The following is a 25,206-nucleotide window of genomic DNA, read 5'->3' as shown; positions in this document are numbered from 1 at the left end:
AACAGACGCCATGAGCAGGTAGCTGTTTATGAGATGTGCTGCATGCCAAAACATTATCTTGCCAACAAGCACATGCCACTGGAGACAGAAAAAAGATCTGATGCATGCCTGCAAATGTGCCTTGGACCCAGAGAGCCAGGACTGCTTTTTGTGCCTCTGCCACTTAATCTTGTTTGTTCTGTAAGGCAAGATCAACCAACAAATTTCTATCTTGCAAAGACATGATGTGCAGCAGAGTGATGACATTGCTTGCTCAGTAAATCACTTCTGCTTCATTTTGTCCTCGCCCTGCTCTCTGCTGTAGCTTTTGTGAGGTATTGAAATGAACTGCTTACCAAAGCAGTCTGTCTGGTGGGAATCATCTGCAGGGATTTTAGAAATAAGGTAGCAGTGAATTACTGTACAATTACAGCCTTTTGCAACTAGAGAGACTGATCAGAAACAAACTGCACCAGCTAATGCAGCTTTCTCATCTATTCAGACTCAAAATGTCCTACATTCTCCTCCCTTCAGGCAGGGACTTCTCTGGTAGATTAACAAATGCCTCATTGGTATTTTACTGTCCATGATACGATCAAAATGTACCCGTGAGTAAAATAAAAATGAATACTTTTCCCTCACAAACTTGTTTTCAAACGAGGGCCTCAAAACACATCCCATGCATGGGTTAGGAGCAGCACTTAAGAAGGAGGGAAACGGAGGGCTGGGGAGCAAGGTGATGGGAAGACAAAGCAGGCGTTAGTGGCTGAAGCCCATTACTGCTTTCTGCTCCCTCCATCTGCTCAGTTGGAGGGAGTGAGGTACGTGTTTCTCAAAAGCCTGAGAGGGCCACAGGTAGCTCAAGACCTCAGTTCAAGCCCAGCTGCCACTGTAGCAGGCTCAGCTCCTCCTCGCAGCGAGGAGGACACTGCCTGGCTTTGCTAAGGCTGCTTTCTATACGGACCCATCACTGCACTTGGCTCCTGACACCTCTCGACACCCCAGTCCAGGATCAACGCTGCAGAATTGAGCAGGGAATACGACTTCCACTTAAAAAAAAAATAAATTAAAAGTTCAGCACAAAATATAGCAACATTTCCTAAAGGATTTTGGTCCTCTGCTCTGGTTTGTGTCTTAAAAAAAACCCCTTAAACTAACCAAACACACTATGCAAACTGTATCTGCAGAACTAGGTAAAGGTGGCATGGAAGGGGATAACAGACTTGCCTATGGCTAAGGTGAATGTAACTGTGCTGGCTACAAGCTACACATCGACAGTGGAGTATCTCAATTTTTGAAAGCATGCCCTCCTGTGCACCCAGCACCAGCAGAGAGCAGCAGGGAGCCCGCAGACAGCAAGGCCCATCTGTGCTGCGCAAAATTAAGGGCTGGTAGGGACTTCAGGCAGAGCCCTTCTTACCCAGCCCACAGGCTGTTCAACACTGGCCCAAACCACAGGTGTCCAGCTGGTTTAACCAGTCTCCGAGGTGTTGGACTATCCTCTGCCGTGGGTATGCTGGGCTAGTCTGGCAGCGAGCCGGCCAAGCACCCAGCCGGAGCTCCCACGGGTCCGGCTCCAGCTCCCAGCCTGGGAGAAGAAATCTTAATTCTGCCCCAACCTGCTTACACGGCGACCCACAGGAGTCCCAGCAGGTGAGGCTCTGCCCCGGGAGCACAGGCGGGGTCGGAGAGCGTGTGGTCCTCCTCAGTGAAAGCCACCTCAAGCAGACGGTGGTCCTGGCAGAGCAGCCAAGATCACCTTACTTGCGGAGTCAGCCCTCAGACTGCAGCCTGCTCGTACCGAGACGACGAGAAAAAAGGGAAGCAGGTTCTCTGGCTGATTTTTTTTTTTTTTTTTTTTTAGCATGCAAATTATTTACAGAGGAAGCACTTTGAACTCAAAAGAAATGTTAAAAGGTCAGGAGGTGAAGAACACGGCGCTTCCTACACCTTCCTTCGTGACCCATCAAACTGCGTTCACCTTTCCGTTCTGTTCAGCAGGAGTATTTCAGGGGTCATGTCAAGTTTCCCTTCTGCTGCTGAAGAGCTGGTCTCATAACACGCTACAACGGCCTTTCTGTGCCCTGCTGATGTGCAAGTTGTGGTCCTCAGGAAAGAGGAACAAGTTGCGGTGCTACCAATGTGGGACGGGAGGGGTGCACGGCGACCCCTCGGTGCAGCGGGGCAGCGCGGCAGGGCCGTCCCAGCGCACGCCTAGGGAAAGCAGTTACTGTGAAAGGGCAACAGAATATTTCTGCGCTTAGCCAAGCAACAGAAAACATGTAAAATATGAACTGATACTGGGGAAAATGCACAGAGAAAGCATCTGTAAGAGAAATACCTCTCTGAACTAAGTTTCTTGAAAAGAAATGCAGCTGAAGCCACCTTTATCAGACAGCCCTGAACTCCCCAAGAGGGCGGTTACCCCCAAATCAGTAAAGAAACTCCAAAACTCCTGGTGGTGTACTCCGGTGCGTACCGAGGTGGGTGCACCTCCACGTGAAGGAACATCTCGCATCTCAGCCGTTTGCTCGCTGTGCTCTTTGATTAGTTCCTAAGACCAGGTTTATAACAAAGCGCTGTTGCAACACGACCGGTAGGTTTGTTTGGTAGCTCTTTGGAAGTATTTATAGAGCTTTGCTTTTCCACCTGGTAAGGGCGAGCTTCCTTCCAAATTTCTCTTACCTTCTGCAGTCCCGTGAAACACGGTCCCAGAGTACCGGTCCATCAGCGACGTGCAGCGAGCGGGTGACACAGCAGGGACAGGGCTAGGTGACAGCCTTCTTAAGAAACGGACGGATTTTGTTGCGGGAAATGAAACTCTTTGTAGGAGACACTTGTCTCCAACAAACCCCTGCTTTGGCCACGTGAGAAGGAACAGTAGTTTTACCTGACTGACCAGACACAGAGGCACCTCCGGAGGATGCACACGTTGAAAGGGCCGCTCGCCTCGCAAACCAGCAGAAGGAAGGGTTTTTTCTAAGCTTGCCACAGATTTATTTTTTCCTAGGTGATTTCAGATAAAGTTGGCAGACCAGCACTGGGAAATGGCTGGAAGCACGCAAGGATAGGTCCTACCCAGCAGGCAGGGCAGGAGTTCTGGGAACATTGCCTTTGTATGGCGACTGCACCATATATATACAGTGGTATTATAAGAAGATATACCTAAACTATTATGTGTGTAGGCAGGTGAGATAGATCACAGTTATTAATACATATGAACATTTCACATTGGCTTGCTCCCAACCTAAAATCTGTGCTTACATTTTGCGGTGGCTTCAGGTCCTGCAGGAGCAGAGTACCCTGGGAAATTGCTAACCTTGGTGTCAAAAACAGAAGACCGTCAAACAAAATTTTAGTAGCTAAATTAGGATGTTTATGGGAGTCTGCCCTCATAACCTGTAAAAAAAAAACCAAACCCTGCATTTTTTCCAGTTCTCCCAGGATATGTCTGTAGTGAGGGTAGTTTCTTTTTGAAGTTGAGCCAAAATGAAAGGGAATGTCCAGGTTAAAGTAGTTAACTGGGTGGTGTCAAATGAAGAAAGGATATTAGGATCTGGTTTGTGCTGAACCAGAATTCCAGACCAACAGCCTACTGACTTTTACCGGTGCCTGGGTGCTTATTTAAAGCCTATTGTTCCGAAATAATTTTGTGGGTAGACATGCCAGATTGTTTCGAGGCTGGGAATTAAAACCATGAGCGTAGCCTCCCCAGGAGCCTGCCCAACAGAGACGGCATTCATTCCACTGCGGGGAGGGGACTGGCGAGACCTGCCGGCACGCACCAACCTTCCAGCATACGGAAGCAAAGGGTGAGTGAGAAATAAGTTTTCTGGCTAATTACATTTCCTTACAGGCACATAGTATCCTCACAGGGTATCACAGGGAGCAAACGGGGGCCCTGCGGGCACCCCTTTTTGGAGGATGGATGTGTGCAGGAACGTAGCAAAGGAGCAGCAGAACCCACCAGAATTCGCAATTGCTTTGCTCTGCTTTCTGACACCCAAGCTGCTCTTGGGTGCTTGTGGACTGGCTTAGATTTCATTGCAGCTGTTCCTCCCCTTCTTTTTTAAAAAAAATTAATCACCTCTTAACTCTTTTTATGGTTTTTTTCCCAATGATGTGCACATTCATCCACATCTGGTTGGCTTTGCAAGGGGAAGGGAGGAGCAGTACTACCTTCACTGGGCAACGTGCGATACATAATGGTGCCATATTAAAAATTTTTAAGTTGGGTTTTCCAGACGGCATAAATTCCCCAAAAGAGGGGAGGAATTAATTAAGCCTATGACAATTTTAATATATTGTTTCACTAAAAGGTTGTCAGACTACCTAAATGTTATCTCAGATGTGACTCCTGTATTAGTTTGCCTTGATTGTATTCAAACACAGTTGCATAAAATCCTGGATCTTCTTGTACTTAAACAGATGTAGAAACTATAAGGTTGCTTCATGTTTATCTTTGATTAAAAAATCATGATATTTTCGCCGTACAGTGAGAAACTATCCACCAAGAAACCGATCATTAAGTACAAATGAAACATGGGCAGTGACCGAAAGATATCATTTGGCTGTTGTTCAGTGACCTACATGGAATTAATGGCTCTTATTTTGATCTCAAGGAGTTAATGAGAGCTGTGGCTAAGTCAGTGCACTATGACATGTCCTCTAATCTCACAGAAAAGCAGCCTAGAAAAGGATCTGGCATCCAACATCCCAAATGGTCAATGTGACACAAGGACAGCCTATATGAAAGGTTCATATATATTAATAACTGACTAGAAGAACCAGCTTTGTAAGTCTTCACCTAGTTATTAAAAATATTTTGCTAGGTTTGTGGAACTGAGGGTTACATTTTCCAAATTAAATGAATCGGTCTCCTGGTCAGTGAAGGATACACAGCAATACAGTATTCATCTAAGTGATAAAAAAGTTTGAAAAATAATAGTACTGACTACAGATTTGGTCTCTCTTAACTCTAAATGTAACATTTATGAGGCATTTTACAAGCATTTAAAAGAGAGAACTTCTTAATAGTGAGCTACCTTGAAATCCTAGAGCAGCCCTTGTTCAAATTACAGCTGATGAACTTAGCCCAACTGTTATTTTTATAAGAAATGGCAAAGAAAATTAATGTAATTAGGCATGTAATTTCATCATCCTTCAACATTTCTGAAGTGCTTTAAAGCAACACCAGGGTTAGTGATGGAGAGACGGAGACCCAATCCTGCAGAAAGACTGTTCGTATAAAACACTTTTAAAGAATTTCCCTGTTTTTCCTCCCAGAACTGATTCAGGTACCTCCCTGGAAGACCCTGTCTCATCAAATCCACTTGTGATGGAAAGGACATCTCCATTCTCTCCACAGAGCAAGCCTTCCTGTTGCTGTACCAAAATTTTGGTCTTGTCTGCTTTCCAACAGCCAAGTGACCTACCACCTCCACCTTGGGCTGTGCCAGAATCACCAACGTCTCAACAACATTCAGGCAAGCAACTGCTTTAGGTCAGACATCCCTGTGTGAAGAACTGCTAAGTACAAAGTTGTTCATAAGTTGGGGTCTCTTCAGGTTCAGACCTAACTTCCTTCAGACTTCTTCTGTCTGTGTTGGCATCTCCAAAGCCTTTAGCATTGTATTTGTGAATACTTCACAGTCCTTAATGGCCTTTACTATTACGGCCTCATAAGGTGGCTAAATATAATACCCATTTCAAAGACAGAGGCGCAAGGAAAACTGAAATTTAAGTGTCCTGCCAAAAATCTGTGTCTGAGCCAGGATGAGAAATGATGTGCAACATCACAAGTCGTGGCTCAGTGCCCTACCCACGAGGTCTGTTTGATGTACGCAGAAAGAGGTCTGACTCAGTATAAACAGTATTATTGAAATAACAGTAAACACACTCCAGTAGGAGGAATTTTCTGCAGGGAGCCCTTTGACCTACGATAGATTTTTTTTTTGCTTTTTAAAGTTACTCTCTAAACCTTCAAGTCCCAAACCTTCCATCTTAATTATCCAAGGTACACCTGTATCTTTAAAGATAAATAGTTTATAGACATAAAAGCTGCTGTTCCACCTCTTAACATCACGTTTTCATTGTCTGCACATTTGATATTTGGGCAGCATGCTTCCAAGACCTAAAATTACAGAGTGATGTAGAGAGACACAGTGCAAGTTCACAAAGCTGTGCTGTCCTACAAACGCTGAAAATTTTCTGACCTAGCCAGAAGACCAGGTAAGACCAATACGTGCCTTCCACAAACTCAGTCAGAGTCTTGCTTTCCTTGTTTTCCCTTGACACATTAGGCAAACACCACGGCGGATTTGGCTTGACACAGCTGGACACAAGCCATAGAGAATGTCAACCTACGGAGTGAGTTTTAAGAATTTGCGTAGGACCAGACCCCAGCAGCTGACCTTGCCATAGAAGAAAATATTTGGATTCTTTTCCATCAAGGAATTTTTGCAGTTGTTCTAACTATTGTAGTTGTCTTGTATTAATGCTCCCTGCTGATCCCCTTACTCGCACCAGTGAACTCCAGAAGATCAGGTATGGATCAGAATGCACAGTGGGGGGTGCCTAATTCCTTGCGACATGGGCAGGTACAAAAACCACGCTAGTGAGGTGGAAAATTCAATGACAATATTCTTAAAAGCTCCTGTTTTCCTTTATTAATACCCTCAGTTGATAAAACTACAAAAGTGCAGGTTTTAATCCCATTCAGCAGCCACTGTTTCTGTGGGAAGTTCATTTTAAAAGGCTTCTATCTACCCAAGTCTATGAAAGAAAAGCCTGAAGATATAACCAGTGAGTCAGCCACGAACAAAAACAGAACCCTAAACTCTCACTGTAAAATGAAAAAATCCCATTATTTCAAAGTCAGTCTTGCAGAGGACTGCAACGCTTGGGTTTTTGTGTGCTTGGGATTTAGGACTATCATGATGTTACTGTGCACTTAAGCTGAACTCCTTTCTGCTCTATATATTGTTTGCGTTTCACTGGGAAAAAAAATCACACTGGCTATCATTTTCCCATTATTTCCCTTTAATAAAACTAACTTTGGGCACAGATGTGAAAACGTTACCGAGTCTTCTCTGGTGCTAATGAACTATAGCAACTACTCACTAACGTGCTCATTCTGTGTATGGCAATTTTAGAGTAAAACTGTAAAATCAGAGAAGGAGGTTTGTGCTATATTTTACACCCTTGTAACTGTGTTTAGACAACCACGTGCACAGTTACCCCAATTCAGTTGCTAGCAGATAACCGAAAGCACAGTAACTCCCTCGTGCCTGTGTCCTCCAAGGCCTAGCCTATTGATAAAATTATTTGGGACCATTATTTCTTCTCTTACAGTGGGCAGACACAAGAAAAAAATATGGAAAAAGCACCTTGGTCCCATGCTGTACCTTTTTCCTATGGTAACTGAACACTGTTAGAAGGACGTCTCCAAAAATTAACACAAGGGTCATTTAAGAGCACTTATTTTAACATTCTTTAAAAAGAACACCGAACTCATCCCCTTCAGCCCACGTGTTTGAAAGGCCATACTGTATCTATATCCTTCATAATGAGCAAAATATTGTAATTAAGAGCACAATTTTCACAAATGTTTTGGACTAAGAAATGTTTTTAGCTTCTCAAACTCCCTGAAAGCTTGAAACGACTAACGCCTTTGCTCCCACTTGCGATTTTTACCTCTCCAGTTGAGGGAACACGTTATTTGAAACCCTTCATTTTCTTCAAGGTGTATGCGATAACTAGCGATGGGCACTCTCTGTGGCTCCTCTGCTTTGGGCCTCCATACCTGCGCGTCCCAGTGAGCTCCACGGGTCCTGCTGCACGGGAGCTACTCCACCGCCCGCCCTGCAGGCAGGCTGCTGCCGCCGGCACTTCCCGTTGCCTGCCCAGTTGGGCCAACTTGACTGGCTGCGTGGCCGTGCTCTGTAACTGGAACTGGTGAATGATGCAGCTAAAACAGTTCCTCCTCCACTTTTTTTTTAATGACATGATTTCACTGCGCTCAGTCACAGCAAGGAAAACTAAGACCAGGGAAGGCAGGAGTCTTTCCAGCCAGCCTTGGCACTACACAGCTCAAAACGTGGCACCGTGCTCTCAGCAGCTACTCTGCTCTGGGAAGCCGTTGAAAAGGCATTTAAGACACAGGTTTGCATCTCTCTGCTGGATCTTGTTTCAAGTATGGTTCCTTTAGAGGGTGACAGAAAATCTCAGGACTGACTCAAAAGCTCAGAAATACACCCAGGATATGGTTGAGAACGGGGCAGGAGCCATACCAATGCTGTATTAAATACCATTCCCATTATACATGCTTGTCACATACTCTCTCTGCGTAATCCACTGCTCTGGATAACAGAATCGGGTGCTTCCAAAACATACTTACTAGAATAGTTACCATCTCTGCAAGGGCGCAAGAACACCAAGAATTTAACAAGGCCCAATAACAAAACCTTCCTTCTACCATTTTGCTGCCCAGCTGCTCCTCAGCCTCTCCCCCTGCCCACCTCCTGACCAAGAAGGAAATCAGATGGGTCTTGCGGCTCACCCGCAGAGTCATCCCTTGCCCTCCTTGAAGGTGACGGAGTCCCATTCAGGGTGGAGTGCAAGCCACGGTATTGTTAAGAAAAAGGTAAGAAAAGGAGATGAGGAATAACGTATGCTTTTCTCAGCATGGCCCTCACCCTAAAACCTGGTGGTCAGCAGTACTGGAATTGTTTTATAATGGGTTGCTCTAGGTCTTGGTGCCATGTGTGTGAGCAAAAGTTGTGCTGATCTTTGCAGTTTTTATCACTCTTTTTGGCAGAAGACTTTTCCTTGCATAAGTTCACGCATACTTTGCGGTTTGGGTTCAGTCCTATCAAAATCCCAAAGCAAAATTTGAGAGAATTCCCCTTCCGTCTCTAAAAAAACCTCCCATCACTGAACCAAACACACAAGCCCTGCTTTTCAGACCTTTCTGCTATGTCTGATCCAGATGTCTCTCTAGCAAGCTTTTCAATGCAAATAATTTGAGTTTTCAGTTGGGACCAAAACCTGAAGCCAGGCCAGCTCAGAGCGATTTAAAAATTGTGCAAATATTTTACATGGCTCTAAGAAATAATATATCATTTGTGCAGGTTTATATACCCATAAGCATATGCATACATGCCTGGGTGGTTATTACTTTCCCATGTGATAAATTTGGGGGAGGGAAATGAGGTATATTAAAGTGACAGCTCACTCTGCGGTTTTCAAGTGAGGGCAGATACTGTGCTCCTTGCATCAGTGTTTTTCTTCTCCTGGGCAATAAATCCCTTGACATGGGGCCACTCCCTTCAGCCCTTCCCTCTCATGGGCAGATTTGCCAGTCACAACTCACCTGCCTCCCAAAACCATTTCTTTGTCTTTTTATTGACAAAACTGAAAAGAAAACCAGGCTTAACTTATTTCCTTCTCTCTCCAGGGACCTCATTAAGCATACCCAAACAGTGGATCTCTGCAGAGCTCTGGATCAATGGACACTGTCATCAGGAGATTTTAATCACATTAAGACCACAGCAGAGTAAAATCCATCCGATTCTCCCGTTCTAAAGTGGCAGGCTCAACACTTCTGCCAATTGCTGCAACTGCTACTCGGAAGGCTTATTTATATGTGTGGATAAAAATCAATCATCTAACACAGCTTCCATCTTTCAGTCCCTCCTCATGGAGCCTGAATTCCCTCTCCAGGAAATGTGATTTGATCCTCCAGAACTGCCTTCTTTATGATTGTGATTAGCTATATTCAGACAATCCTGAGGAGCAGAGAACAAAAATAATCAATAAAGCGAAGTTATGGGGGCCAGTGAAAGAACCTGCACTACTTAAGAAGCATACCCAAAAAACAAATGCCAGGGCCAGATTCCTACAAGTAGTCTTTGCAACAGAGGAGAAGATAATTGGCAGAGGTAAAAAGGGTTATACTGGCATGGAGAATCTTACACAGAGCACTCGGCGGCTATACAAGGCCCATTGGGTTTTGGTAAAGAGAAACAAGGAGCAGTCGTCAGGCTGAAGGGCAGTTGCACTCAATCATTACCCTAGGAACAGGAAAGAATCGCCTAAGTTGCTTACAGGGACACCCGTGTAACCATGTGCTGCTGAAAAGTATGTAACTGCTTTCAAGAATGAAAAATAATTTTTCAGCTCTACCCACGCATCCCTGCACCTTATCTGACTTCCAAAGAGTCGTCTACAAGTAATCAATAATAATTACCTATCATCCGGTCTTGTGCTCCTCAATGTGCTGTTGCCTGACGCTGCTCCCTGATTATCTGGCACATGGAGGGTACGAACTTGCAAGAACAATATTTCTTGATGAAAGCTGTTATTTCTCGAGCAATAACTCACTCTTCCATCACTAAAAAATAATTGGACTTTTGTTGCAGCTGAAGATTCCTGGCACCTTGTGAAGTCTGTATACTCAGTGAGATGTTTTTCTGTCAAGAAACATTTCCTAGTTCTTAGATATTTATTTCAGCAAGTTTGGACTGTGGCTAAATTACTAAAAAGGAAAAAAAAAAGATAATCAATTTTCAACTTAAGCCCTCTGTTTGGTGTGAAATCTCATAAGAATTAAGGAATCCATCTCAGGATTTCTAAAGTAGCCCACGAGGATTCATAAGCACAGTGTACCTCTTAAGCAATCCTTAATGAATGCTTCAGGGGCATTTGCACTTGTTCCTGTGTCACTACTGAAATTATTCTCAGCATCCGACATTATCTCAAGAAAATTTTAGAGTAACTGTAATATTGCAGTGATTTAAATGATAATCCAAAAAAACCTGGCACATCTATTTCTGCAGGATAAGTTAAAGATACTTATAGGATCAAATGTATCAAATTGGTAGAGTAACTGTCATGTATAGCATTGAAATCTATGTATTCAGGAGTTTGAAATTATCCTAGACAAATAAAGCCAGAAAGTAATGAAGTAAAAGATTTAGCAGTGAATCAAGCCAACCAATGGAGCCAGCCATCACTAAAGCTGTAAAACAGGCAGCTAACAAAGTAAGCAAAATCTAAGTTACAGGAAAAGACTAGCATTTGACAGAATAAAGAAGGCTTAAAGAAGCTAAAAGTTATAATACAGTTGTAATGAGCCGCTCAGATCCATAAATTTAATGGCAATTAGAGGCCTGGAGCCATCAATCTTCCTTTTTCACTCTGTCCTCCCCAGGGCAGCGCTCCTGCAAGCATCTAGAGAAGTTCAGATCTCAGGGATTCACCCGCAGTTGGTAAATAACAAATGTATTTTATTTATCCAGCAACCTAGGGAATTTGCCGAATGGTACAGGCGTGAGGATGCACATTTATTTAGAAGAAGTTAAAATCATCGCAAAAAGGGCGAGGCGGCTAAACCGCGGCTCGACACCCGCTTGCGACTCTCCGCGCGAAGACCGCTCGGTTTGGCGGCGTCCATTAACAAGCGCGGCCGCCGATGCAGCATTGGATTCGCTAGGTCACGCAAGGTAACACCTCCCGGTGCTTTATTCCCACTGTCTCAAACAAGCACAAGCTGCTGGGGACCTACTCGGGAGAAGATACGTGGAGATCTCTGTTCCCCAGGGAGTTCTGCGTCGGGGAGGACCTTCTACCAGGCACACGAGCCAAGTTACCGAGGCTGAGTAAAACGCAGAAGCACTGCCACGGGCGGACAGATGGGAGGTTTGATTTCTTTTGAATGAATTATCTACTTTCTCTCTAGTCCAGTTCCCTTCTTAAGCCACCAGACAGATGTTCTTTATTCCGCGAAGACACTTTTCGGTCTGCTCCCCATTTAAAACGGAGAGGAAAAGTCTCGCTTCGCGGGGGGCTCCGCTTTCGGCACGACCTTCGCGCTGAGCAGCGGCCTGCGAGGGCTCTCGGGGGCTGGGACAGGGTGATCTCGTGAAAAAGGTATAACTCAAGGTGACAAACCGAGTGTCAACACTCTCACTGACTGTGAGAGTGGGGGGGGAAGAGGGGCAAGACAAGCGCAACAGCCGTTGTATGAATTCACTTTGCTAAGATGTTCGGCTTTCCAGCAAGAAAGACAAACGAGCAAGCACACGGTCAGAGAAAAAAAGAAGTTTTTAAAGAAACAAAGCCCAGCTTAGCACTGAAAAAAAGAGATTTTCGCAGGAATTTTTAGGCAGTCCTATCCACATCTTTTATCCATGTAAAGTAGCATCAGCCAGGACTCACAGTGGATCCTTGGTTTACTTTTAACTAGGTCTTTTTAGGTAAAAACAGTAAAACCAGTTTACATCCAAAATGACTTGGATGGACACAACAGAGCCCACTGCAGAGTGAAGAGGTGAGATTTCAGAAGAGGATGGGCACAGCGTTTTGTCACATGGCATCAATTACAGTTCTGGAAAGAAAGGTACTTGTCACGGGATGTTCTTCTTACTTAGAATAAATAAGGTACATATTGGAGATACATCTTCTTGACAGTACTTTATTGTTCTTAGTCTATATATTTTTATCACCTCCACGCTGTTTTTTTTAATGCCAGCTAGCATTTGTTTTGCAAGGTATGAATTCAGCCTACACAGCACTGTTTGTATTTCCCTATTAAGGGATTACAGTTCAGCTTGCAGAAAAGAAATTTTTCTACTAAACTGCGAAGTCTCATCCAAGGAATTTTTGTCTTCTCTCCAATTGCTCTGAATTCTTACTGTTCACGCAACTTTCAACTTCCACTCCAAAATGGTAATTGAAAAGATGTTTCCATGATAGGTAATATAAGAAAATCAGGTAAGTACATAAAGATGAACATGGTCCTATAGAAATAAATTGTTAAGTAGGTATATATCAAGCATTTTCCTAATTTGGGTTCTGAGAAACATCCTACTGAGAATATGCATTCATGCCTTACAAATACAGGGAATGTTTCACATGCAATTCACTTGCTTTTACATTTGTAAGAGAGAATATTATTAATTCACCTTGAATGCTGCTTATTAATTTTAATGTTATTCGGCAAATATCGCTCTTTTCAGTAATTCATTTTCTCTTTGAATGTATTGCCAGGACCTTCATAAAATTTTGGAGTACTTTAACATTTTGATGGGTTGCTCAGCAACATATGAAACTAAGTTGTATTTTAATCTCCATGGCAAGTATCTGTGAATGGCAGCTCTTGAGATAGGAGGTAAACTCGAATCATTTTTCATCAATTTTCCTGCTTATAAGCATGACAACTAGAATGTATTTCACAGTGACAAATCCAAGCAATTGAAATCCTTTCTTTAAACTTATGTTTAGTCTTTTCCATTCAGTTCAGCTCAGGACTGAGTTCCTCACATAAAGACGTGCCTTGTCAGGAGTTCTCTGCAGAACAAGTGCAAACCCTTCTATAAAATGCTGCTGTGCTTGCAGTAGCACATCAGTTACACTGGTCTCACAAAAGCAAACTGAGTCACCTTCTTCCAGTGAGCCTTTTCGGTTTTGTCTTTCAAATATAAGACCTGTTGCTGTTGGAATACTTCGCTTTTGAGGCTCCGCATAGCTTTGTGGCAAACAGCTAGTGACCTTTCAGCTACATTCCATACCATTTCTACTACTCTGAGAGAAAGTGCTTCCCAGGAGGAAAGACACTTGGAAACCCCGTATTGACATCAACTGATTTCCACCACTGCTACGAGGCATAGCTGAATTTGCATTAGAATATAAGTGATCTCCGGTGATGATAATTGCATTATGGTTGTGTGGTTTGGCTAGACAAATAGAAATCCCTCCTCTCACTGCACCAGTCATGGTCAGGCTTAGTCTCTGCCTACAAATGATTGCATCACAGTGGACGTTTTAGCTTCTTTGTCTCCCGTATTGACGTGACAGTATTCCCTAGGGAAGACAACCTTTTACTATTATTAGTTAGTGCCTTGACCCCGAGACTTCTGTTGGCAGCCCCTTAAGGATGGAGCAAGTGAAAACGGTGCTGTGCTGCTGTCTTGTGTGAAGACAAGGTGATCAAATACATGTTTAAGCTCCTCGATAGCGATGCTACCCATACACAAACTCTATGGCCTATGAAAGGAATGACAAAAATCCAGCTGAGATATAATGAAAACATGAATTAATGACTTCGTATCCTTCTGTGCCAGTCCTGGTCTCAGCTTTGCCGATTCCTAGAGATGCCAGCATGACACTTTTGATATACTCCAAGTAAAAAATTCAATGAATGGCCCTAAATTTATGTTCAAAGTGGCATGAATATAAAACTGGCAACTCAGATACAATGTGTTTTTGCAGATTTTTAACCCCAGGAAATATCTAGAAATATAGGGCTGACTGTCACTTTGAAGTGTAGGTGAATCAGTAACAGTTTCCTTGGGGTCTTATGAGACTTAAAAATGAACTTTTGTGTCAACTTCCTAACAGCAGGTTCCCATTGACATGGAGCAGCCCAGAGCTGCTCCCCCAGGACCTCAGTACATAGCCAGGCTGGGTGAAAACACTTAATTAAAGTGTAGAAAACAAAACAAAACAAAAGACTGAAAACATTTCAGATAGCAATGAATCTTCAATGCTTGAAACAAGTCAACAATCCTGCTAGGGAGAAAAAAAACCCCAACAACCCAAGAAAAATATCCCAAACTAATTTCTCAGCAAAAAGTTTCAGAAGATCATGTTTTCACAGTGGTTTCCAAGTAAAAAGAAAAATTTACTGTCATTGCTCCTACAGAAGTTTTCACTGAGAAGTGGTAACCTTATTCCAGAGACAAAGTGTTCTAAACTAGTCGATGCTTCCACAGGGAACTAAAGCTGCTTTCTGCCTCAGAAATCCTGCTGGCTGCCAGTGTTGACACAAAACTCACTCTTGACCAAGCTCCTGAAAGCTCAGCAAGAGCAGTAGGGTGATGTAGTTCTTTTGTTTATTTATAAGCATGGCAAGTTTCCTACTGTAGCTGCTACCACATTTAAATGATCTTGGCAAGAGAGAGGTATACGGGAAACATTCTGAAGAAGGACCATGTCATTGCCTGGCAGGCAATTTCCTTTTTTTTTTTAAGCCCAAAACACATCTTTCCAGCCTCTGCTAAGTGTTACTATTTCTGAGGATACTTGAAGCAGGTAAAATGGTAGGAGTGCTAGAAGGGAGATAAACAAGGACTCCAAAAAAAAACCTCACACTGACCTTTGAGGCAGAATACTGAGGAGTCTCCAGGCAGGTTTTTCTTCCTCAGTACAACCACTCATGGTAGACAAATACATTACTTAGAATTTCTGCAAGCTATCGTAAAAGTCATAGCATTTTACCATCCCAGAAAGCCAAAGAGGAAGTCTTTTTAAAGTTAGGGAGTATTTTCCTGGATCCCTAGTAAGTCTATAGGCAGAACATTGGCATCAAAATGTACCTGAACTGACCTTCAAAGGAAGCAGAAATAAATGTCTTTCAGGCCAAGCATATGTAAATGAAACACCTAGTTATGTGAGGAGCCAGAAAAAAAAGATCCAAGTTACTTGGAAAGTTTACAGCTAAGAGAGTCAATAAGGCTGGGAGTGACCAATGGCCCTAGAAAGGATAGTGGTGGCGAAACACCATTAAAAGGATGTTCCAATTAACACTTTTTATAAGAAGTCTTCATCTCAGGTTTTAATGGATATTCTCTGTTTACTAGGCAAGAAGTCAAGGGGTTTTTTGTTTGGGTTGGTTTTGTATGGGATTGTCTGCTACTATGGAAGCTACAGAGGTTTTGTGCTCTGTCTTACTGCAGGCATTTGGGGTTGGTTTTCCCCTTCCCTACTTCACTCTTCTGCATACTACTCAGTGCCTCAGAAGAGGAAAGCTTTCTAAGCATAGCCATATAATTTTCATAATCAACTGGTCCCCCCTAGCAAATCCAGCAGCTCAAATGCTCAGTGTTTCTGTGTTGTCCAAATGTCTCACACTCCTGTTCATCCCTCCCTTCTCCACCCTGCTGTCTCATTTCCCGACGTGCAGAGGAAAGGGCGAGTTCTGCAGTGCTATTTGAGTTGATGGAGGAGGCAAACCCTGCAGTGGTGAATCCCTCTCAAACCGTCTCCTTCTGGCCACTGCTTCTCATCCACACAAGTAGAGCTCACCTCAAGTGCCTGCACTGTGGGGCACAGCAAGAGGCTGTTGCTGTGGCAGGTTCATCCTGGGAACTTGTAGCTTCAAAAACATGAAGTCCACATTTTAGATTTCACCCAGCATCACTCAGTAGCTCGTGCTGGCCATCTGTTAGCTATTTCATATGATTATGATGAGAACCTCCAATTAGAAAGTAATGAACGTGCTGATTTCAAAGTCCATCTAGACAGCACTTTCACAGTGTTGTGTGTACTCTTGCTATTTGTTGGTTGGTGCATTACTTAGGATTTTGGGAGGAATTTGATTAGTGAAATTGCTTGAAAGCCCTGTACTGTGAACTTTGGCTACAGACCCATCTCAAAATAATGTGATTTTAAAATTAATCCTGGACACCTTCTGCAAAGGATGGTTCTGAAATCATGCTTCCCCCCCTCGGACTGGGAATTAAACTACAAATGCTTTGCCTAAGTCAGCTAGTTTCTAGTGGCTACATTCAACAAGAAAGTGTACTTGGAATATGCCTTTTGGGATCCTGCTGGCTACAAATCACTTTACAAACTCATCTACAAATGACATGCCATTAGAAATCAATTCCTGCAATTCAGCCATTTCTGGAACAAGTGACAATTGCTTACAGGACCCTAGCAGCAAAACCATGTTAGACACACAGCCAGAAATACAGTGCCAAATGCAACCAGATGAAAATCATACATTTTCACAGTGTTAGAACTTGCTCTCAAAGTTAACCAGACTGCTCAAAGTTTTGTCTGCACTAGGATTTTTTTTTTAAAGGTATCAATGAACTATTAAAATCAAGCCAACATAAATTTCTTCTGTTAGCATGTCCTAGCTGGATGAGACAACGTAGAAAGACAATTTCTTTTCCCCTGACAGAGTTTTAGAAAGTGTCAATGTGATAGAACAATTTTGGAGGAAAAAAGAAAAAGCCATGAACAAAAGCAAACTTCTCCATTTCTGCTTTATTTTACTCTGTAGAAACTCTCAGCTCAGACTATTCCCACCATTCACAGCTGGTCAGTAAGAAAACTTGTTTTATGTACTTGTGAACTACTATAATCAGTAATTATTATAATGATATTAGAATAAGATACCAGTATCAGTGTTTGATTAACAGTTTGCAAATGTTTTCTATGCTGTTGAGTGAACTATAACTTACACCCCCAATAGGAACTGAAATGAAGGATAATCCTCAAGTCTTTTGTGTACAGTTATTAGTAAATCGTACCAAAAGTTTGTGTGTTTGTAAGGGCTATTTTTATAAGCATTTGTTCATTCGTTTATTTATCGTCAGCCTCATTAAAAATTAGCATATTAAGCAGATAAAGTAGAACACAGGTTGGTCAGTTTTACTCCTCACTTCAGCAACTATCAAGAATCTGAACCTGACTTTCCCCATACGCCATGATACAGAGTCAACACCCAGCTAGAGAGATTTGCATCACTAGAAAATAGCCTTTCCCTGTGCATCCACCCTTTTGTTACCTTCACAAACTCTCTGCGATGGAATAACCAGAAGCCAGATTCTGATTTCAATTATATGGCCTAATTTGCCTGTCATCAAAGCAGTGACTTTAGGTTTACCTCACTGAAATGGAGATTGGAGTCTTGACTAAATATTCCGTATATTGACCCCTATAAATGTAATACTAACTATAAAGTGAGAACAAGACTAACATCTGAATGTGTTGATTCCCATTTGTAGCTTGCATGGTAAATTTATTGCAATGATAAGCACTTTTTCTCGTGTCCTCACTTTATTTTCACCTTTGTTCTTCAAGAGGGTTATTGATTTCTCTCCTCTTCAAACGCCGTATGATCTGGCAAGTCAAAGGGGATCATTTCAATGGTGAGGAGTGGATCAGGACATAACCCTGAATAAGCAGAACTAAAGAAATGCCATTTCCGGGTGAGCTGGTTGGCGCATTAGCAGTGCTGTTGTACGTGAAGAACCCCAAACCCTCTTCAGGGACTACTGTTAAAGGCAGTTGGTGTGAAGAAATGCCTACCTGAAGACGGCAAGGCTCAGGGACCAGAGCACTAGTGGTTTCCTCAGTTCAAATTTTGCTCGTTTGTTCATTAGGTGCCGACCACCAAATATAAAGGCAGCATACAGAGCTGAAAATAGGAATGATTTCTTCCTGCAAAACAAAACAAACACAACACCTGTCAAGTATTTAATTAGTATTAGATACACAGCAGAGTCACATCTGGACATAACTGCCAAGGGCTTGTGCGTTTCCTTGAAAGGAAACTCTTTTGAAGACACCCTTGCAGCCCACCTGAGATTATCGTTAGTGTATGAACCTACATGCCCACACATGGGGCCAGGTCCAGGTGCAGGCAAAACTGACTCTGGGGGAGTTCTGAAAAAGGACAGCCAAATTTGGCTCCCGTTCTTCCCCAGTTTCTGAAGACTGAACTCCTGTGAGGAACAGAATAGATGTTGCAGAGCCCAGACATACTTCTGCAAGCCCAACACGGTTGAATACTTGAACGAGCTGATCACATTTTGTGGCTCATTTATCTTTGTCGTATCAATTTTTGCTTCCTGCAGGCTCCTTGCTACCGGGCAATTTAGTTTCCCATCGTTTCCTCCAAGAAGACACTGAAAGATCTTGAGCATTGCAACACAACACGAAGAGCCTCATGAAAAGTGGAGAACCAGCAAGGAGAGGTCATTAGCCCCACTGAGCAGTGACCATGCTGGGTGGCATCGCCCTGCTGCACAAGCCCTGCCTGTGAGTGCCAGTTCAGGAAAACCAGTGAATTTGCTGAAAAGTCAAGCAGGCCTCTGTTAAGGAACTTCAGTGATGCTCTTAGAATCACAAGTTTTATTTTTAAAACTGCTTGATAGTAGTCCAGCTCAGCAATAATCAGCAAACATTTGAACTCTGCTACTATAACTCATTGTAAATCAACATTAAAGACCAAAAATAGATTCAGCCTGGGATTCCTTCCCACACAGCACAATATTACACTAAGACTTAATGATGTACAGCATTAACGGTGGCCTAACCGGATGGGTGTATACTTAGGAACAGATTTTTCTCTCCAAAATCTATAATTATATTCACAAATAACATTGCTTTGCACCAAGAGGTGCTGGTTCTTTTTGGATCCCAAGAAAGAAACACAAACACTCTCAAGAAAGGTAACTACTTCATCAATATCCCAGAAAAGGCGGCAGCAAGCTACAAGATCTTATATTCCTTCTGACGCTGGAACCCCGAGATTATGCAGCACCAAACAGACCTGCGATCAGGGCACCAGACGCTGCCCAGACTTCCCGTCGGGGGTGAGGTTCACCCACACTGTGGTCTTCATAGAGCTTTTATAGGATTTTCAATTGGATGTTTATATGAAAGTATGTTGCTTCATCTCAAGATAAAGGCAACGACATGGTCATGGTGTTACTACTAGTGCCAAGTAGGTCCCACCTCCAGCCTCTTCCATTACAATTAGCCAGCTGAGGGTACCCCACGGCAAGGGATATGGGCAGCACAGCACGGTCCTGAAGGCCAAGCAACCTCTGCAGCACAGTACAGCGCAGCACAGCGTGTGTCTGTGCCTGCTCAAGGCAACGGTACATGCATCACTAGCTCTTCGATGGGCAAGGGTCCTCCTCTGAGGTCCATGAAAACTAAGAAAAGCTGTAGCAGCACATGACTGGAAGTACAAAGAAAGCACATGCAGCACTCACTGGAGATAAATCAGTTTTATATGTTTGAAAGCTAAGTAAAAGTCAAGTCCAAAGAGACAGAGGCATACCAGTATGCGTGCAGGAGCACGCTGTTTTCTGCCCACTTAGAAACTGCCTCTGTTTCTATTGACATGTTTATAGCTCTGTGTTGTAAACCTCAGGTAACTGCATGAAAATCCGACCGGTGCTCTGCCCCTAGAAGAGGGGACCTGGTGCCTGCAGGCCCCTGGGTGAGCTTTAGCAACCAGGCTGGAAGCTAGGATGCGGAACAAGCATCCTGGGGCAACAAGGCCCAGGAAGACCAGGATGACCACAGAGCCAGCGCCCTCTCACCTTGCGCACTGAGACTGTCTAATTGCCATGGCAATGTTTATCATAACTGCGTTTTGAAAAGCACAAAGCCTTGGCCCTTATTCATCTCATAAGAAAGAAAAAGCATTCATTTTCACTTCTATGGTCTTGAATTTCATGGTCAGGGAAGGAGCAGAATTACCACATTTGATAGCAGTTTAGCTTGGCTGGAGGTCAGTAAATATTTCTTAACCAGTCTGGGTAGTGATGAACCACCTCAAACTTGCTCATACCAAACCGCCTAACTGTTAAGACAGAATTTACAGGTTACGGGCCGGGAGCAGACTCTCAGTGCAAGGTCGGACTGCGCTGCCATCTCCTTCCCCCTGCAGCCTCTTCGGCAGCGGTGGGCAGAGCAGCCCGCCGCCAACCTGGGCACGGGCAAGGCAAGGCTGAGAGAGCGTGACGGGCTGTACTGCACTCAGCTGCGCTCTCCTGGCTGCCCCAGGGCATGCGGAGAGACGTCCGCTCCGCACGCTTCTGCCCCTTCAAGCCCACCAAAGCCTGGGCTTGCAGCGCTGGTACAGCCGCCGGAGCCAGGTCGCGTGCAGGGGCCCCACAGGAGAGGGACCCTGCAGCCCCACGCCACGGGGGGGGTGCAGCCCCCCCTCCCGCTCATGGCGCTGCAGTGGGAGCCCCTCACGCCGCGGGCGGGAGAGGTCTGTCTTGCACTGGTCCGTACATGGAGCTTCAAAGCAACCGAGAGCAGCGCAGGATGAGGTCTCGGTGCAGGGGCAGAGGCTGCAGCAGGGTGCTGCCCAGCCGCTGCCAGCAGGACGCGGGCGACGCGGGCTGGCGCCGGAGCAGGTCAGGATCGAAGAGCAGTAGCTAGAGATACTTTGTGGGAAGGCAGGCAGGCGGGAAACGGTTCAGTTCAGGATCAAATACAGCCAAGATTTCCAAGTAATGGTTTGACTTCAGTTCCAGTTCAAGAAAAAAAGACCAGTCTGAATGGTTTGGCTCCCTTCTTCCTGGGCAAGATACTCTATATATTTACACCAAGTAATATTTCATTTTGCTTCTTATTCCTCAAACTATTTTTTGCGAGTTCGGTCTAATGAGGTCACTAGTTACATTCTGCTAATTAGAACAGATAAATTTTAGGTCACTTTTAACAGCTTTGTAATGAGTTCGGCATTATCTGCAATGATGGTAAATGGTATTCCCGTAGTACACAGCTTTGTATCGGCGGTGGCAGACACGAGAAGATTTGACTGCACACATGATGAGAACTGCAGAGAGCAGCTGTAAGCAGTTTCAGACAAGGAGGGATGCAGTATTATTCTCTCCTATCAGAGGTAAACATAATACCAAATAAAAATGAGGCTGATTTTTACATCATCTCTCTGTTTTGACACCTTCTGACAACTTTTGCTAACTTTTACTTTTTGCATCCAAAGGACCTTGAATTTTCCCCTTCTCACAACATAACAATGGTTAAAAGGACTGGGTAGTCCAGGTGATAAAGGGGTCGCAGAGGTATGTACTCTTAACATAATCTGTTTAACTGCCTTAAGACTGGTATTAACCAGCTTCCTACCAGTGTTTTTATGATGCATTGTCCTGAAAGGTTCATGAATACATTCTGGTTCCTGGGCTGGTGACACAAAGCAATGGCAATCTGACAGCATTCAATTATATCTGATACGGTTTTAGCCAAAGAGAAAGTTTTGGAGTTGTTCTGGAGCGCTGTAACTTTTCGTTACTATTATCTGAAGAGAAATTAAATAGAGCAGAATGACAACAAAAAAATTAACCTTGAAACTACAGAAATTAAAAATTCCCCGAAGTCATTCAGTCGCAGACTCGCATCCAATAACTTCAATGTTAGCACATTCATATGTTTGTCTTCAATTCTGTTCTGCACGGTAACACAGTAGACATCAAGACAGGGCTGCCAAATCCTCCACATTTTTCTGGCATTTCTGTTTCTCACAGTTGTCTCCCACCTTCCTACATTTTCAGACTTCAGGAACTAAGTACTATCTGTACTGAACACAACTCCATGTTTCTCCGTCGAAAGTTGCCAGCTCTTTCCCCCAGAAGGGAGGTAGAGGAATTTTCTGGAGAACCTATAAAATGCTCTGCTTGGGCTGAGGGTTACTACAAGAAAGGGAGGCAAGAGTCTGGGGCTACGGGCTGAAGATGCAAGGCAGGTCTTCCAGGACGCGAGTACAGAGGTGGCCATACCACGGAGCAAGGGGACAGGCAGAAGCAGCTGACACGATGGGAGAAGCAGAAGAGAAAGGGTGAATGGTAAGCATGGCAGCAAATGAGGGGACCTGGCAACCGGGAGATGGACGTGAAGCTGGGACAGCCTGGAAGGGAGGCTTGAAGTCCTTTCTCTGCTTAAGCCCCTGGAGGGATGCTTCTTGCGCCCTGGGCACACCAACGGGCTCAGGCTGCCCACCCTGCGCACAGAGCTTTGGTCACTCTCCTGCGAAGACCCTGCAGCAGGGACAAGCGGTATCAGCATCCCCTGGACCACAGCCCATGGGTTCTGTTTCTCCCTCTGCGCTGTGTAAATCAAAGAAAGGTGATGTGTTTTATCGAGGATGGATGAAGGTTTCGGTGCTGAAATCCTTTATTAGGTCTGCCCTACAAGAGAGGAATGGAGACAGGAAAGAAGAAGAGGAAAAGAAGTATAACTAAGAAGAGGGAGGCAGGAACTATAAAGGGGGAAAAAAGCCAACAAAGGAAGACAGAGGAAATCCACCCCACCAGGAACAAAGCTTCTCCTCGTTCGCAGCCAGGGAGTCCCACCGAGGGAAAGCCCACTCAGGCACCAAGGAGAGATAAGCCCATCCAGCCTCCGGCAGGAAAATGCAACACCGAAAGGGGCAGCAAACAATCCAAAGAGGAAAGCAAGAGTATACAGACGGCCAAGGAAGTAACTCCTGACTCCCCCAGAAGTACGTTATTTATAAAACGCTGAAAGCGTAGAAGTTACCACAGCGATCTAAAATCAGGGGCCAAAGCCTGAGGGTGAGCCTCACGCACAGCAGTGCGAGACATCCCAGCGTCTCGGGTGTGAGGAGAAGAGCCCTGAGCGTTGCCGTGCCGCTGAAGGAGCTGGTTGCAGCCCAGACGCACTGCTGCCGTTCTTTCCCCTGAAAGTAGCAGCCTGAGCCATTACTGCAGAGTTAACGATGTTAACGAGTTGACTGAAGCAGGTATAGATATGTGCTGTAAAATTTAATACATCCACAGGATTTTCTTTAATCATTAAGGAAAAGCCTTATAGTAATGCACAAAGGACAACCTCATCATAGAACTTTTAACTATCCTCTATCGTGTAACAGAGGATTATCTCCATAACAGCATTCAGTAGGGGAACAGTAAAGGCAAGCAGCGTTATCCCCTGCTATTTACATTCAAAAGGATTTTTAAAACTTTTTTTTTTCTTGTATCAAGAGGTATTTACTTTGCACAGGCAGAGCTCATTCTTAAATTCATTACCATTTCTGTGTATGCTGTAAAGGGAGCACAACAGGTGAAAAAAACAACACTGCAATTGCCAGAGCAGAGTGCTTCTGGCAGGTAAACAGGCAATTTCAGGCTCCCAATGTTTTTCTTTTGGCTTTCTTCATCACCATTTTACTGACTTTAAAAAATAGATTTAACTGAAAAAAAAAAAAGAAAATACAATGAGGATGCTCAGTAAGATGAACGATAAGGCACTTTTCTTACCAATTTATCCCTGCTTTCAACACAAAACAACAACCACTCGTGTTTATAATTGAAACTCCTAACTTGAGAGTCTAATTAAAGTGCTTTAACCTGAGCCAGTGTAAATCACACAGCACAGCCGTGTCCGCGGCTCACAAGCCGTGGCTGGTAGCCTTGGCAAAGCTACTTTCTCTCTGGCGCTTATTTAAAGATCACACATTCTGTATGTATAAAGAAGGGTGTGAAAACACTTCTGTCTCTCAGTGTTTCTACCTCAGAAATACTGTCAAAGCAAACCTTTCTCTCTCCTTTCCCAGACAGAATTTTGACGGAAGAGATCCAATGTGTGGATATGCCAGATCTGCATATGAAAATATAACCTGTACTCCCAGCTTTGATTTCAGTTTCTGCAGTTGTTTCCCCTTGACTAAACCGGCCTTAATAACGGAGAGAGGATATGCAGAAGAGGAAGACCTGTCTGATACTCACATGCCAACACAGTCTGATCCATTCCTACAGCTCAGTGTCCTTTGACATTTATATTTAGAGCAGCAATGACGACAGTCACACGCAGAGGTAGGTGACTCACTGATGATGGTCTTTGACGTAACATGCTACCAAGAGAGCAAACAGGGATGTATCTCACACCGATCATCTGGTCCCTTGATTTCTAAAGCCTGCCTCTCAAAAGACCATTTCAGCCTCCTCGTGACAGGTACTGTCGGATACACAGGTCTGTGCTCCCCTCAAGGCCAGGGCAGCTCCCCCGGCACCCCTTGCCCTGCTAGGAGCAAGGGAAGAGGAGTCAGGGTCCTGGGAACACACCCTGGCCAGCCACTGCTATTCCCCCACATCTGCCTTTTCTCTGGGGTCCTGTTCCCGTCACCCAGTTCACGGGATCACTGACAGAAGGTACCATGGACCCAACTCTTTAACCCAGGGAAAGGAAGGAAACACGGTGCTGGGAGGCTGCCAGAGGGACTGCTGCGGGAACGGTCCCCACCTCGACCCGGCCAAAAAGGACAGAAGAGGAGAGAGGAGGGTGCACCCCTTGCTCCACACCAGCTGAGCCGAGGCACAGCCTGAAGCACAGGTCCCCCATTGCCCAGGCTGGAGCGGGAAGGGCGAGAGCTGCAGGGTATTCTCTGTAGAGTAGAGCAACTATTTTTTGTGGCCTATCAGCAGGTCACAACCCGCTGTGGTCCAGCCAGAGGCCTGGCTGGAGATAGCCCCAGTTCTCCACCAGCCAACCTCGCACGGGCACCATCCCTGGGGAGCAAGGGGCTGTGGCGCTCCCGGGCCATGCAGTTGGCGGGGCAGGCAACAGTCCTAAAATTACAAGAGAGGAGAAACAAGGGCATGGCAGCATGGAGGCATGGGGGAAGGTGGCTCATCTCCTGCACCTCCCTGA

At 44.5% G+C, this 25,206-nt stretch overlaps 1 protein-coding gene across 1 annotated transcript in view; it reads right to left on the bottom strand.

The window, feature by feature from the left end:
- ELOVL6 (ELOVL fatty acid elongase 6) overlaps positions 1–25,206 on the bottom strand; it is a gene marked incomplete at its 5' end in the record, with an annotated part of 76,401 nt that overhangs the window by 5,586 nt on the left and 45,609 nt on the right. The window contains one exon of the mRNA XM_081999427.1: positions 18,082–18,213. Within this exon, the coding sequence (XP_081855553.1) occupies positions 18,082–18,213 (132 nt within the window). The remainder of the gene's footprint in view (positions 1–18,081; positions 18,214–25,206) is intronic.

This window comes from Phaethon aethereus (assembly GCF_964289735.1).
Source record: "Phaethon aethereus genome assembly, chromosome: 4".
In the NCBI taxonomy this organism is placed as follows: Eukaryota; Metazoa; Chordata; class Aves; order Phaethontiformes; family Phaethontidae; genus Phaethon; species Phaethon aethereus.
This window is presented reverse-complemented; position numbering and strand designations above follow the sequence as displayed.